At 40.2% G+C, this 14,111-nt stretch overlaps 1 protein-coding gene across 3 annotated transcripts in view; it reads left to right on the top strand.

Annotated features, from left to right (window-relative positions):
• Positions 1-14,111, top strand: part of fchsd2 (FCH and double SH3 domains 2) — a 43,410-nt gene that overhangs the window by 16,295 nt on the left and 13,004 nt on the right. For 2 of the 3 annotated variants that reach the window (XM_086035802.1, XM_086035800.1), the window contains 10 exons: positions 3,137-3,216; positions 3,570-3,714; positions 3,963-4,096; positions 4,685-4,739; positions 4,955-5,083; positions 6,894-7,016; positions 8,165-8,260; positions 9,022-9,096; positions 10,150-10,266; positions 11,162-11,266. In XM_086035802.1, coding sequence (XP_085891928.1) covers positions 3,137-3,216; positions 3,570-3,714; positions 3,963-4,096; positions 4,685-4,739; positions 4,955-5,083; positions 6,894-7,016; positions 8,165-8,260; positions 9,022-9,096; positions 10,150-10,266; positions 11,162-11,266 — 1,059 coding nt within the window. The remainder of the gene's footprint in view (positions 1-3,136; positions 3,217-3,569; positions 3,715-3,962; positions 4,097-4,684; positions 4,740-4,954; positions 5,084-6,893; positions 7,017-8,164; positions 8,261-9,021; positions 9,097-10,149; positions 10,267-11,161; positions 11,267-14,111) is intronic. The other variant, XM_086035801.1, reaches the window with a different exon arrangement.

Raw genomic sequence — 14,111 nt, 5'->3', positions numbered from 1 at the left:
GGAGAATTTGCACTCCGTGGCTTTGTAGCCAGCAGACCAAACAGCGATGCAGCTGCTGAGCATGCTTTCGAAGGTTCCTCTAGAAAGTGGTGAGGAAGGTAAAGCGGGGGGGGGGGGGGGGGGGGGGGCGTGTCTCAGCCGACACAGGAAGTTTAGGTGGAGCTGTTCCTTTTTTCGCAAGAGCTTTGTGCTTCTGATTGTCTCTACAGCTTTATGTTGATGTGGAATGTGATCGTGTGTGTTCTTTTTGAAGTCAACAATAATTGCCTTTTGTTGACATTGATGACCATGCGAGAGCAGCACCACTCCACAAGTTGCTCCGCCCTGCCTCTGTATCTTCCTCATTGTCACCTCTGATGAGGCTCACCACTGATGTGTCGTCCACAAACTTAAATATGTGGTCCATACTGAATGTGGCCTGGATCATCAGGTAGAAAAATAGTGGGCTCAGGGCGCATCCTTGAGGAAAGCTGGTACTCAGGGAGATCGTGCCTGAGGTGTTGTTCCCAATTTTCACACACTGAGGTTTGTTCGTACGGAGATCTTACAGCCAGTTGCACACAGGGTTGCTGACACCAAGGTGGCTAATTTGCTCACCAGGTGCTTGGAGGGGGAGAGCGGGGGGATTGGTGTTTGATCGTATTAACTCATTCACTGCCATTGACGGGTTTATTTGTCTTTTCACAGTCCAGCCATTAAATCCCAGGAACCTATTTATATTTTTTTCAAATTCTTTCAAACATTAGGGTAAAAAGAGGGTCTGAAAATGTCTGGCTGTGAATGAGCTAAATACTGAGCTGAAGTCTGCAAACAGGATTCACCCATAAGTGTTCTTCTGCTCCAGATGAGGCAGGCTCACGTGGACGAAAGAGGAGATGGCATCCTCTGTGGAGCGCTAAGCAAATTGAAGAGAGTCAAGTGAAAGAGGGAAAACTGGAGGCGATGTGGTTCTTTAAGCAGCCTTGTGAAGCGTTAGATCGTGAAAGAAGTCAGTGCTACTTGGTGATAGTTATTGAGGCTAGTGTTGGTGGGCTTTTTCGGCGCTGGGATGGTGGTCGCTAAATTAAAACAGTTTGGGACAATGGCGTGATCTACCATGGTGTGAAACATGTTTATTGGTATCAGGGCCAGTTGGTCAGCATGTTTCTTTAGCCACCATCCAGGACTTGCTGCTTTAAGGATGTTAACACACTTGAGGGTCCAGATGTCAGCTATCGCAAGTACTGTATCAGGTTCTGCTCATCACAAGGGGTGAGCTTCCTTACCTGGGTGTTCAGCGCCTAAACCCATACAGAATTGTTCAGCGCATCTTGCTGGTCATCTTGGGCAATGTTTTTCAAACTTTTTCTGAGTCAAGGCACATTTATTTCATTGAAAAAAATCCCGCGGCACACCACCAGCTGAAATTGTGAAAAAAAAGCTTATTTTAACAATATAAGTGTTATAGTGTTTATATAAGCATTTTTAACATTGAAGAATGACATTATATTATAATATTTTGAATGGGAATTAAATAAACACAAAGAAAAAAGGATTTTATAATTTTTCATATTGATACTTGCTCAGTGTGAAACATGGGCCTGTTTGGATAAACATGCGTCACTAATTCGCTTGTCTCTAAACAAAGACAATTAGCTACCTGCTGCTACCTACTGGTATGGAAGGGTACTACAAGGTAGTAAAGACATGATTACGCTGCCAGGCGCTAGACTGCACAGGCACATAAATTAGATAATTTCCCATAGCACACCTGACAATATCGTCAGTGTGCCGTGGCACGGAGTTTGAAAAACACTGATCTAGGGTTTCTGGTTCACGCCAACGGTGATAGCAGCTCAAACAAAGAAGAAGCAAATTGTGTTGCATTAAAGTGGATTCGGCTGCACACACTGGACATGTGAGCCTCGCAGTTGGCACCTCCAAGACTGGCATTATGGCCGGCAACTTGGCTGCGGGTTCAGTGAAAATCCAGCAAATCCGCACAGCATGCAGGCTCGGCTTGGCATTGCCATGAAGTGACACGGGTAAAATCCCAAAGGAAATGCAAAGTGATTAAAAAAAAACAAACAAAAAAACAACTTAGTGTAGGGTTGCTTTTGTTTGTGTTAATCACTTTTCTTTTACAGAACTGTTTTACATTATTGAAACATTTAGAACATTAGAAACTTTAGAAACTATTTAAAGTTTCTTGGACGCATTTAAAAGAAAATAGCAAGATGATGAAGCAAAATATAGAGGTATGAAAAGTAATGGTACTTTGCCTGCACATTCTGTTTTTTTGCCATTCCAGAAGTTTGAGTACACAGTCTTTCTGGTGAAAACAGGATGTGTGTGCATGTGTTTGTTCACACGCGTGTGTTAAAACGAATACTCCACCTTAGCATGACCACACAGGAAAGCCATATATGGGCTGCTGTGGTAACCTGGACTCCGCTGTAGGTTGCCAGGTAATGCCAGCAGCATTGACAAGAGGATGGTGGGTGGAAGTGTGTTTCTGGAAAAAAAAAAAAAAAAAAAAAACATTGGGGTAATGGCGAACATTTACAAAGGTATTATGATGCAGTTGGTTGACACTAACTAATGTTAGAATAGTGGTTTAAATGTAGATTCGGTAGACAAAAGGAGAGGAACAATGATCACGAGAGAGAGTGGGAAATTACCTTGAAGCTACAATACATGATAAGTACTTGAATCGCATATTACAAGGCGTATCATTGTGTTCAGCTTCCGGGTACAGCACACGTACAGTATATACAAAGGGAAGTGTGTGTGGTGTGTGCGTGGCTGCGTTGTCACTACTAACACAGTGACCCACTGTAGTGGATGTAGGCTGCACACTCTGCAGCCTTCTAGTTTCTGACTGGTGCACACACACTGTACAAGATAACTGTGCTTTAATTGTTGCACATGGCGGGGATATTCATTGTCACAGGAACAATCGTAACAGGGCGAACAAGTTAAGCCGATGACTGATTGAAATAGATTGCTGTGACTGAACAAAATAGATCAGCACAGAATAACTTCAACGGGTCTTCCGTCCAGTTTTATTTAGATTTGTTCACACAGATAAATGAGGATTTGTTGCGTTAATAATGTATTTTATGAATTAACGGCATATTTATACTTTTCTTATTAGGCTCTGCAGAAGTTAGCAAGCCAATACCTAAAGAGAGACTGGCCTGGAATCAATCCCGATGATCAGAGAACAGACTACAGGTCAGTGGGTGTCTATTCAATTACAACTTAATTTACTGCATATGCGCAGATTGCATTCAGGGCATTAATGATTTATGAATGATTCTTTTTCATTAATTATTCTTTGTTTAATAAAAAGACACCGAAACATGATGATTTTAATTATTTGTATTATCTATTTTAATTTCTGTTCTGCGGTGGATTTTCAGCAAATGCACCTAATGCAGCAACGGAAAAGTTCATGAAAAGCATCAACTTATTTTCTTGTTCCTCTTTCCGTATAGTGAGGCATGAAATTTAAATACAGGATAGCTTAAAAAATTCTAATGTGAGTAAAAGTCCACATGCCATTGTCTTCATCCGTGTCCAACCAGAAATGTGTATGCGGTGTGGCGGTCCTACTTAGAGGGTACAGTGCAGGTGAGCCAGTCCAGACTTAATGTGTGTGATGACTACAAGAGTCAAATTTCAGATCCTGCAAAAACTGTAAGACTCTACAAGGAGCAGCAACTAAAAAAGGTGAGTATACTGTATAGATGGAGATACTTGTGTAGTGTCAAGAAGAGTCTTGCGCTTTATTCCCATTGGTAAAACTGCTCTGCAAATAAAAAAATAATAATAAATGGAGCCATGGAATTCTGAACTTATTGTAAACGCTATTTCATGTGGATGTACTTTCATAACGACACGCTGTCACGTGTGATTTACAGGATGTTGAAAAGTGGTTTTCCTTACTCATCCATTATGTTTCTTCTCTCCTGACAAAGATCATCGATCAATTAAGTGGCATTCAGGCAGAGCTGCAGGAGTCTGTGAAGGAACTGGCAAAAGCCAAGAAAAAATACTACGATTGTGAGCAGGTCGCCCACGCAGTACGAGAAAAGGCGGATATAGAAGCCAAGTAAGTGTGTGTCATTTAAAAATAGAAATACTATGGATTTGTGCAAATTGCTGTACATGCCAGCATACTTCATGTGTGTTTTTATAGTAAATGCTTGAGGTTACTTTTCACGTTCTAACTGAAGTGAAGTTAGCTACCACCCGGTTTATTTGGTGAGTCACAGTGGCATATTGTGTAGACTGCATTGATTGACCATTCAGCTCTTTTCTATTGACTGCCGCTCAGTAGAACGTTACAGCTACTTCTCTGCCAATCCATTTGATTTCACTTGAGAAAAGAGTGGAACAAAAACCTACAGAGTCAGCGGGCACCCTGTTATCAGCTATGTTTGATGTCACAATGGATGAATTATGATGGCTGCATTGAGCTGAGAATTATTGCTGTCAAACCACTGCGCCCTTGAGATTAATTTTCATCATGAATCAGAGTTTTGACATCGTTCTTATTGTGTGGGAGATCGGATGGGTTCTTCTTAACTATATGTTCTTTTTGTTTGAATTCAATTGGAAAGAATATTGGCAATTAAAACTTATAAAATTATGTAAAAAAAAAAAATGTTTTGTTTTGTTTATTGTGCTCTCTTTTTAGGTCCAAACTGGCTCTTTTTCAGTCAAGAATTAGCTTGCAAAAAGCAAGTGTGAAGGTAAGACGGTTCTTATACTGTGGGGTTGTCTTCATATTACCTTGTGTATGAAATGCGCTTTGTAAATAAGGCTGCCATTGGTTGCCCTCTAATGTGGTATTGTTAGAAACCATTTGAAGCGCTTTCAGTTTACCTCTTGGATGAGCGCAAAGAATTTACACTACATAGAGACAGACTCAAAAGAATGTTGAAATAGTGAAATTCTGTCTTTTCAGTTGAAAGCAAAAAGAAGTGACTGCAACTCAAAGGCAACACAGGCCAGAAATGATTATTTGTTAACATTAGCTGCTGCCAACGCTCACCATGACCGCTACTACCATACAGACCTGCTCCACTGCATTCAGGTATTTGTCAAAATGATATAAAGATGTCTCAGGGAATCCACCTTGGACATTCTGACTCAATTTCCTTAAATCCATGTATTTTATGTTTCATTTCATTTGCTTCAAGTTCATGATAGCTTCAAGGCAGCCACAGTATTATTCCAATGACATGTTCTTTCATTATATGTGGCTTAAGAGTTTTAGTCATAGCTCATGTCCTTATGGAATTTCCAGGAAAGAAGACTTTTGAATTAGGAATCAACTCAATCTGAGAAAAAAAAATGTTCAATCGCATTTCCTTTCAATGTCTGCGCAGAAGGTGACCACATTAAACAAAACAATGTGATGATTTCACACTTTTGAGTGTTGCAACTTCAGTGGGTTTCCGATTTGCCTGGAGAAAAACTGAACAATTCCGATTTTGAAATGATGGACAGGTATGAAATTGTAATTTACACTAAAAGATTGATAAAAACGGGTGGCTTTTGCTGCTTATTTCATATTCCACAAACACAATATTAATCAGAATGCCGTGTTTGGACTTGTGGGATTGCATGGAACATTATTGAAAAGAACATTTTTGACTTGACTTTGTCTTTAAAAAAAAGTCAAATTGCAACATTAGTACAGGGGAAAAAGAAGTACATGAATGATTTTGACCCTATAACGTGCTAATTACCGGTACCGCTCTCTTCAAATCTTTCAGTCAGTAGGATTTTATTGTAGCCTCTCTGTTCGGTTCCAATCGTTATGCCTGTGTCTGTGCCCCCCCCCCCCCACATCCACTCAAGAGATGCCCATGAGCATTGACACTATGAGGCACTCCTGAATAATAAATCAGTAGCTCCCAGTGACAGAAGGCTGCAGGGGATTGTGCACATACATAAATACAAGCGCCTCTACACATACGAGCGAATGCGGGACAGTGCCAGAGGAAACCAATCTGCTAGTTATTTCTCTCCTGTGCTTGTAAGTTCACTCCGTAAACACATCTTCTGTCCCGATGTGTCATCAGATTCATCTGTTAGACCCCAAACACGCACGCAAGTCAACTCGCAGCCTCTCCGCTTCTGCTGCTCTAGTCTGTGTTTATTGCACATGCATTCATTCAAACCAAGCGCACACATAAGCAAATCCACCGGCCCACTGGCTATGATACAGGCCTTTTCCTGGAAGCTGACTCATTTCATTTCAGTGCAACAGCAAATGGATTAAAAAAAAAGGTGTGGGAAGAGAAGGAAAAAGGGAGAAGGAGATAAGCATCTAGATAAGGAAACATTTAGAATGAAGTCGGGCCCACCCATACTGACATAACTTCCTTTACATTTCCTTTATATTCCATTGTGTGGGATCATGCTCACCAACATTTGTATTATTCTGGTCTGAATATTGGAGAATGTGTGTGTGTTGGATTGTTGTGAATTGGCATACGAACCCCTTCACCTCTTCCTGCAGCTGTGAGAAAGAAATCCAAAACACACACAAACACACACACGTTTTCTGTTCATATCTGCTTGCTTTCATCGTTAACCTTTATATCTGCCGAAATCGTCACTTTTCCTCATTTTCTCCATCGCTTCCTCATTTTCTTTCGTTTGTGTATCTTTTCCCTCTCTGTCTTTTGGAATAGTGTCTGGGCTACCTTAGCCCCTCAAAGAAACTACACTGACACTTCATTTCGAAGGTCGTACTTACTTCATCCAACCTGTTTGCGCCTGAATAATGATATCATATGTTAAATTAAACGCGTTCCATTTTTGTTAACTGGTGAGTGAGCGAGGCTTCCTATAGCGGAAGTGAATCAAATGTATGTATTTCTTCACTCCTCCAGGCCTTGGATGGCAGGATCTATGAGCACGTGAAAGACTACCTGATAGCACTGTGTCGCACGGAGCTCGAAGCCTCACAAGCGACGCACAACACCTTCCAGTTCCTGTTGGACAAATCTACCAGGGTGAGTAAGAAGTCCTCCTCCACTCATTTTTAACAGCAGGATTTAGTTGTACAACGTACAAATAACATTTAAAAAAATGCTCAGGTAACGGCCAATCATGGTTCAGCTTCAGAAAATGGGTGAGCTGTGATTGGTTGTTACCTGAGCCCTGAGCAGTTGTGATGTCATTTTCAGTCAACAGAGGTGACAAAATGGGCACCCCGGACATGGCTAGAAATGAAACTCTTATTCCACAAACAGAATAATTATCAGAATGCCTTGTTTCAACTGGTGGGCCTGCATCGAGTTAACTTCCCCTATAAAATATTTGATACAGCTTAGTGTAAGTGGACCTTTTTTTTTAGAACAATAACAACAACAACAAAAACGGAAAAATAGTGGTTATGAACAATACTTCCTTGCCCTTTAAACAATTCTTTGCAGAGCGCTGTTTCCATTTATCTTTTTCATTCAGCGTTGTTGTCCATCCCCATTATACTATTCCTTCATTCAAAAACTGTAATAAGGGCATACTTTGGCAAGCCAATCCGTGCCAGCTTGTGTGTGCCAACGTGTGTTCAAGTACTCCTCCTCTTCGCTTGCAAACTTGGAAGAGGTTGGCAATGCCCCAACAGGACCGGCCATCCTCACGCACTCGCGATCGTTCCCTGCAAGTTGTTATTGGTAACCGGCGCCTTGCACAGTATAAATTAGGGGTGGGTGACAAAATTGATTTTTCGACGCGTCACAATGCAGTCCTTACAAATGAGCTACCGCAGCCCCACAGACAAATGTCGTTATATTGACAGTACTACGAGTGAGAACTACAAACTATACGGTACATTCCTGCAAATGTCCACTGATGATGGTTTTGTACTGAAAAGGGAGTAATTTAAAAGCCACTTTCCATCCCCAGACCTCCGCGGATCTGCAAAATAATTTGTAGTACATTGATAATATTCCATATCAACTGCGAAAGGGACCCACTATAGCAAAATAAGTCATCTGTGTGAATAATTCTCTATGAACCCGCTGATATGACTGACATCTCAAATCATTTGCTCATGTCTCGTGGTGCCAGGTGTGTGCCAGAGTTATCATAGTTTTGGATTTTGAACTACAATTCCCACGGTGGTCTTCTACAAAGTGGATGTGTGTGTCGTTCTTAGATAATACAGGAGTTCAACCAGCAGTTGTTCATGCAAGAGAACCCAGTGTTCCACAAAGCACACGACTTCCAGTTCCAGCCCAGTGAGTGTGACAAGGTGAGAGCTGGTGAACACACACCTTGTGCTAATGTGCTCGTTAGTATAGTGTGATCGTGTTCGAACAGCAGAACACGCTTTTTTTTTTTTTTTTCTTCTGTCAAATCCATCTCACCGTCACACGTTCACGCATGCACACATCCTTCGCCAAGTCGTAAATCTGGCATCTTGCCACATGTACCGTTTTCTCTCATCCAACTTTTGCCGTGGCATAAAATGCGACATCACATCATCTTTAATCTCAGTGGGTCACTGAAATTAACACACAGAGAAATTTGTATATGCAGTTTTTGAGGCGGATCACTTATTTTATGGAAAGTTCCCCTTTTGACACTTTTTTCGTGAATTGGCAATTTCTTGGTGGTGATAAAATCTTTTATATTTATAAATACTATACCGGCTTGGCCATTTAATGGTTTTCATGCTGTTGTCAATAGATAAACGTTGTCAGAGTAATGCAACAGTAGAAACTTGATGTCTGAACTCACAGTGTTGTCGCGCTCAACTTAATTATATCCAATTTGTTGTTAATTTCCACTCAATATATTTCTTTCATTCAATTTGTGTTCTCTTGTACAGAAGATCCAGGAAACGTTTTTCTAACCGCTAAACTCCCTATACATATGTTATTCCTTTCCTGTGTTCTCCTGATCCTACTTAACCTCTGCTAACATTTTTCCCTTCCACTATTTTCCTACTAACTACTCCTTGTGTTTGTGTGTTTGTGTGCTTGTGTTGCTGCTCTTGGCTGCATTTGCCAGACTCTGAGCTCGGTGCAGCAGTTGGTGGACATTGAGCCTTCACCCGTCAGTGCCATGAGAATGACCCTGGCACAGGTAGCCACAACTGTCAGCAATCGTGTCTTTATTGCATTCAGAAGCCATGGATCATCATTATTGAGCCATTTGTGTCTGCCTCTTAATTCTCTCTCATTGTATCATTACATTTGTGTATTCACTCTATCAAATACTGCATCTAGTAGCTGGCTGAGGTGAACACAATAGCACTTGGAATGTCCAGGTATTCTTACTAAAAACATGTAAGGTTCATTTCCACCTGGGACGACAAGCTGGGCTGTAGAGGATCTGGTCCGTGCCTTGTCAGTTATTTACAGTTTTAAGAGTTTCACAAATCACTTCAATATGTTCTCCATGAAGATGGCACATGCTTTCTTACACAGGTGTGAAATAAGATGCTTCATATTGCATCACTTTAGAGTTATGTCACTTTCTCCCAGCTGAACCATAACAATAAATATTGTAATTAACCACCGGAAGCTTTTATCCTTTCCCGAGGGAATCATAAAAAAACACATGTTGTGTATGGCTTATAATTTACCTAAGGGAAATAACATCTCTTCTTTACACAAAATACGGTCATTGTGAAGGATTAGGATCCCAATTTTTATCACACAGTTACAAAGATGCACAATAGGAAGAGTGTTATTAGTATATGAAACTCATTTTGGTAGTCCCAACACTTTATCAAGATCCGGTATTTTGATAGCTACAAACAAATAAATCTGTATTTTGCATGTACATACAAACATAGAGATGATTTAATGCACCCTATATTCCGCAGACACTCGCATTTGGTAGTCCGCACAAAAAACACTCACGTAAACACTGTATTTTTCCACACATGTGGTTTTGATCGCAAAAGACTAACTAGCAGCTTTGCAGCACATCCTCAATTTGTTACAGGAGACGGACGAAATGCTTCTTTCTTACTCTCCTTAGCTTACATGAACAGCTTCTGCATGTTGCAAAAACCCAGTTTCAATGTTCTTGTTTTTCTTTCAGTTCTGTTCTGCGTTTGTGTATGTTTGCCCGTGTGTTTTCCGATGTGTTTACTCATGCTTGCATGATTGTGTGTGTTTGTTTTATTAGAGCCGTCAGCTGGAGTCAGAGATGGGGACCACAGAGGAGCACAGTCTGAACAAGGAGGCCAGGAAATGGGCAACACGAGTAGCCAGAGAACACAAGAATATCATCCACTACAAGAGAGTGAGACATTGCCCTGTGCATAACATCAATTATACACACTGTATTTTAATATGTCTACAGTTATTTTTTTTAATCTTTTTTGTGAATGTTGTATTTAATTGGAAATGACAAGAAACTGGCAAAAGACTTTCAAGAGATATTATTTTATTTTATGTTTTTAATTTTTCAATGTCACAAATTACTCACACTCTTTCAAAGCCATTTTTTCCCTCACATCTATACTATTATCGGTCAGTCCACATGCGTGTCTGTGTTATTTGGACATTATTGACCAATCTAAAGTGTTAAAAATGGCCTATTCTCTTTGACTACGTAATGTCGATGGTTGAACAAACATGCTGTTTTGGGGTCTCCTGAAAAGTTATGATATTGTTTTCTCAAAATTGTCAGTGATGGGAATAATTTAAAGACAAAGAAAAAAAGACAGAAAGAAATGAAAAAAAGCCAAATATTTTCATGAATATTCCTAATACAGAACAGCATGTTGGACGAGTGGTTAATACATCTGAATCTCAGCTCCGGCCTTCCTCTGTGGGCTTTGCATGCGCTTCCAGTGCTTATGTGGGTTTATCTCCAGGTACTCTGGCTTTCTCCCACTCAAATTATACTCTAAATTCTCCATAGATGTGTGTAAGTACTTTTTTGTCTATATGTGCCCTGCGATTGGCTGCGCACGAGTCCAAGGTGTCAGCAGGAGAAGAAAAAGGATGGATGCCCAATTCAACGTAGAGCAGTCTTTTGCCACTTGTCATTTCCAGCCAGAAGATACCCTTTCACCAAATAAACATATCACTTTAACTCAAAAATAATTATATACTGTATTTAATAACATAATAAAACAGAAGACATAGTAACTATACTGACTTCAAGTATGTTTTTGTGTGTTTTTGGTCAGTCACTGGAGGAGTGTGAGAGTCATGGCCTGCCCCCCACTGAGCAGGGCAGAGCAGATCTTGAGATGAAGATAGAAGAATCCAAAGAAAACATACGCAAAGCTGAGGTTTGTGACGTTTCGTCCATTTTTTTCTCCTTCAGACCAACACTTGACGCCGCATGATGTTCAAACATTTTTGCAGCTGTTAGTTACGTAGTTAGGCCTAAAAAGTACGAGCAGAATAAAGTTTTACCGCAGTCAGAATACTACATAATATACTGTACATTTTTGCATTGGGTAAATTCTGAAAAGGGCCTGTTTTTTCCCCATTTTATGAAATTACATTTCGAAATTCTAACCACACAAAATGATTCTAGTACATTACAGACATTCACATTTGCTTCAAATATCTTCATTATTAGATGTTTCTAATTGATATACTTAGAAAATATACCTTTCTTTCATTATACTTAACTGTAGCATTTTCATTGTTCTAAATGACCTTTATTTGTTGACCGGCAAGGAGGAAATGGTTCTACTGCCTTAGCGAGGCATGTGACATCTATTACTAATCAAGTTATGGTTACCGGACATAATTCCTTGAGCTTTTAATTAAAGGCTACATATGCATCTTAGAATAGGCTAAACTCAAGTATATTTCACCCTTCATACATTATCACTTTAACCTCTACCTCTCTGTCACTTTGTATTTTCCTTCCCAGCTAGCTCTCACACATCTGACACCCTCTGCTGGCAGTTTTTCACAAATATGTCTCCTTCGCATGACAAGAATGCACTATTAATACCATGCAATTACACGTAATGCAAACACAGGTGGTGCAAGAATCAGCTGTGTAATCACATCGCTTTTGACAATGTCTCCTGCTTAAATTGTCTCTCTACTGTCCGTTGCTCTTTCAGGCCAGCACTACCTTGATGAAGCTTATACATATTTCATGAAACGGCTGCATTGCAGAGCTCCTATCTGAGCATTATACAGGAAAATGAAATGAGTACAACTTGCATTAATCCATTTTTGACTATAGCATTATGCATAAAGTCTCTTGGACCCATGTTTTAATATTCCCATCCATTTTGAGGCAGGATAATAAAATCCACGAATAGGAAAATGTGAGAGGAACAATGAACAGTGTTCATACATTATGCTTGTCACTCTACATTGTGAGGCAACCTAAGATACTACTCCTGTACCTAACTCAGGCATGCTTAAGTAATGGTTTTGAAATGCAACACAATGATTTGTTTTGCCTCGTAACTGTCTGACATTTGAAGTAAATGACAAATAAAAATCAAAGGCTACTGTTTAAAAGAGGAAGTCAACCCAAACATGTTTTTTATCTCAAGAACATATTCTATGCGGGTCCACTAGTTGAAACGAGGCATTCGGATTAGTATTGCATTTGTGGAATAAGAGTTAATCCACCTCTTTTGAGCCACCTCAGGGGGCGGCCATTTTGTCACTTCTGTCAACTGAAAATGACATCAGAGTGGAGATCCTCTTGCAGTTCCTTATAAATGTACTTTACGTGCATGGATCTCTTGCATGGACTTGAGCGAGTCTATTTCTGCTTTCGCAATGTAGACGATATGCCTCATCTGCGCTGAATTCAAGGGGAATGAGAAGAGCCGCTTCCATTGGCCGGGAGTCAAATCAGCTGTATTCACTCCCACAACAGTGCAAACGCCCACTTCTAACTGCTCCCGTCCACAAAAATACTAATAGACAAACACAGTTAGCCTGCACTTTGTGCTATACATGCGCTGGGTACAAATATAGAGCTCCATGTTTTTCTGTAGCAGTTCATGTCTGGCTACAGAAAGTGACAAAGTGCACTTCAGGGGTCGTTGTGTTTATTAAGCAAAGCTGAAGAGCTGTCAGTATTTTTTTGCAGTCAGACATACACACTCTGATCCATCAGCGATCAATATGCTGTGTCAGCATGGAAGACCAACTGAAGGAGCGGGTAGTGAAAGAAGACGGCTATGGAAATGTAGAGAAGATGACAATAGAGGATTAGAGATGAAGGGGAGAAAGATGAGCAAGAGAGACTGTCAGGCAGGGATTTCCTACCCTGTGTTTATAGCTCCATCATATTGTCTCATTAGTAAAGAAGACAGCACATATCAGGTCCCCGCAGTGCTGGCAGCTCATTAAAAGTAAGTTTGGAAATAAAAGTGAGCTGTCTGATTTTAATACTTTGTCCCCATGGAGAGTTTGACTTTGACTGATTATAAGTTGTTGGATAGAGCTGAACTATGGCAAACAACAACAAAACTAATGACACATTAATAGGTCTGTTAATTTCAGACATCTACCGCAACTGTAATAGTAGCATTTGTGTCTGAAATTGGTTTTCCCAAGTCATCGCATATATTCAATTAATGTAATTAAAGAAAAAAACATTTTAAAAGGAAGTCAACCCAAACATATTTTTTTCCGGAATATGTTCTGGGCAGGCCAACTAGTTGAGACAAGGCATTCTGATTAATATTGCGTTTGTGGAATATGAGTTAAGCAGCAAAGTCCACCCGCTTTTAGCCATCTCAGGGTGCGGCCATTTTGTCACTTCTGTCGACTGAAAATGACATCACAGTGTCTCAGGGCCCAGATAACGACCAATCGTGGCTCAGCTTCAGAAAACACGTGAGCTGTGATTGGTTGTTACCTGAGCCCTGAGACACTATGATGTCATTTTCAGTTGACAAAATGTAACAAAAGTGGCCGCCACCAGAGATGGCTCAAAACGGGTGGATTAACTCTTATTCCACAAGCGCAATATTTATCAGAATGCCTTGTTTCAACTAGTATAGAACATATTCTTCAAAAAAATATATTTGGGTTGATTTCCCCTTTAAGTGTAATAAACCAAATAGATTTTTTAGTCTTTTTTTCATTAGAACAAGAGCTTTTGTAGCCATAAAAGAGATGCAGGACGACACATCTCACAAA

Source organism: Filicampus tigris, chromosome 7, assembly GCF_054856515.1.
Source record: "Filicampus tigris isolate MCC_2025a chromosome 7, RoL_Ftig_1.0, whole genome shotgun sequence".
Lineage (NCBI taxonomy): Eukaryota > Metazoa > Chordata > Actinopteri > Syngnathiformes > Syngnathidae > Filicampus > Filicampus tigris.
Note: the sequence above shows the minus strand (reverse complement) of the source record. Positions and strands in the feature narration are given on the sequence as shown.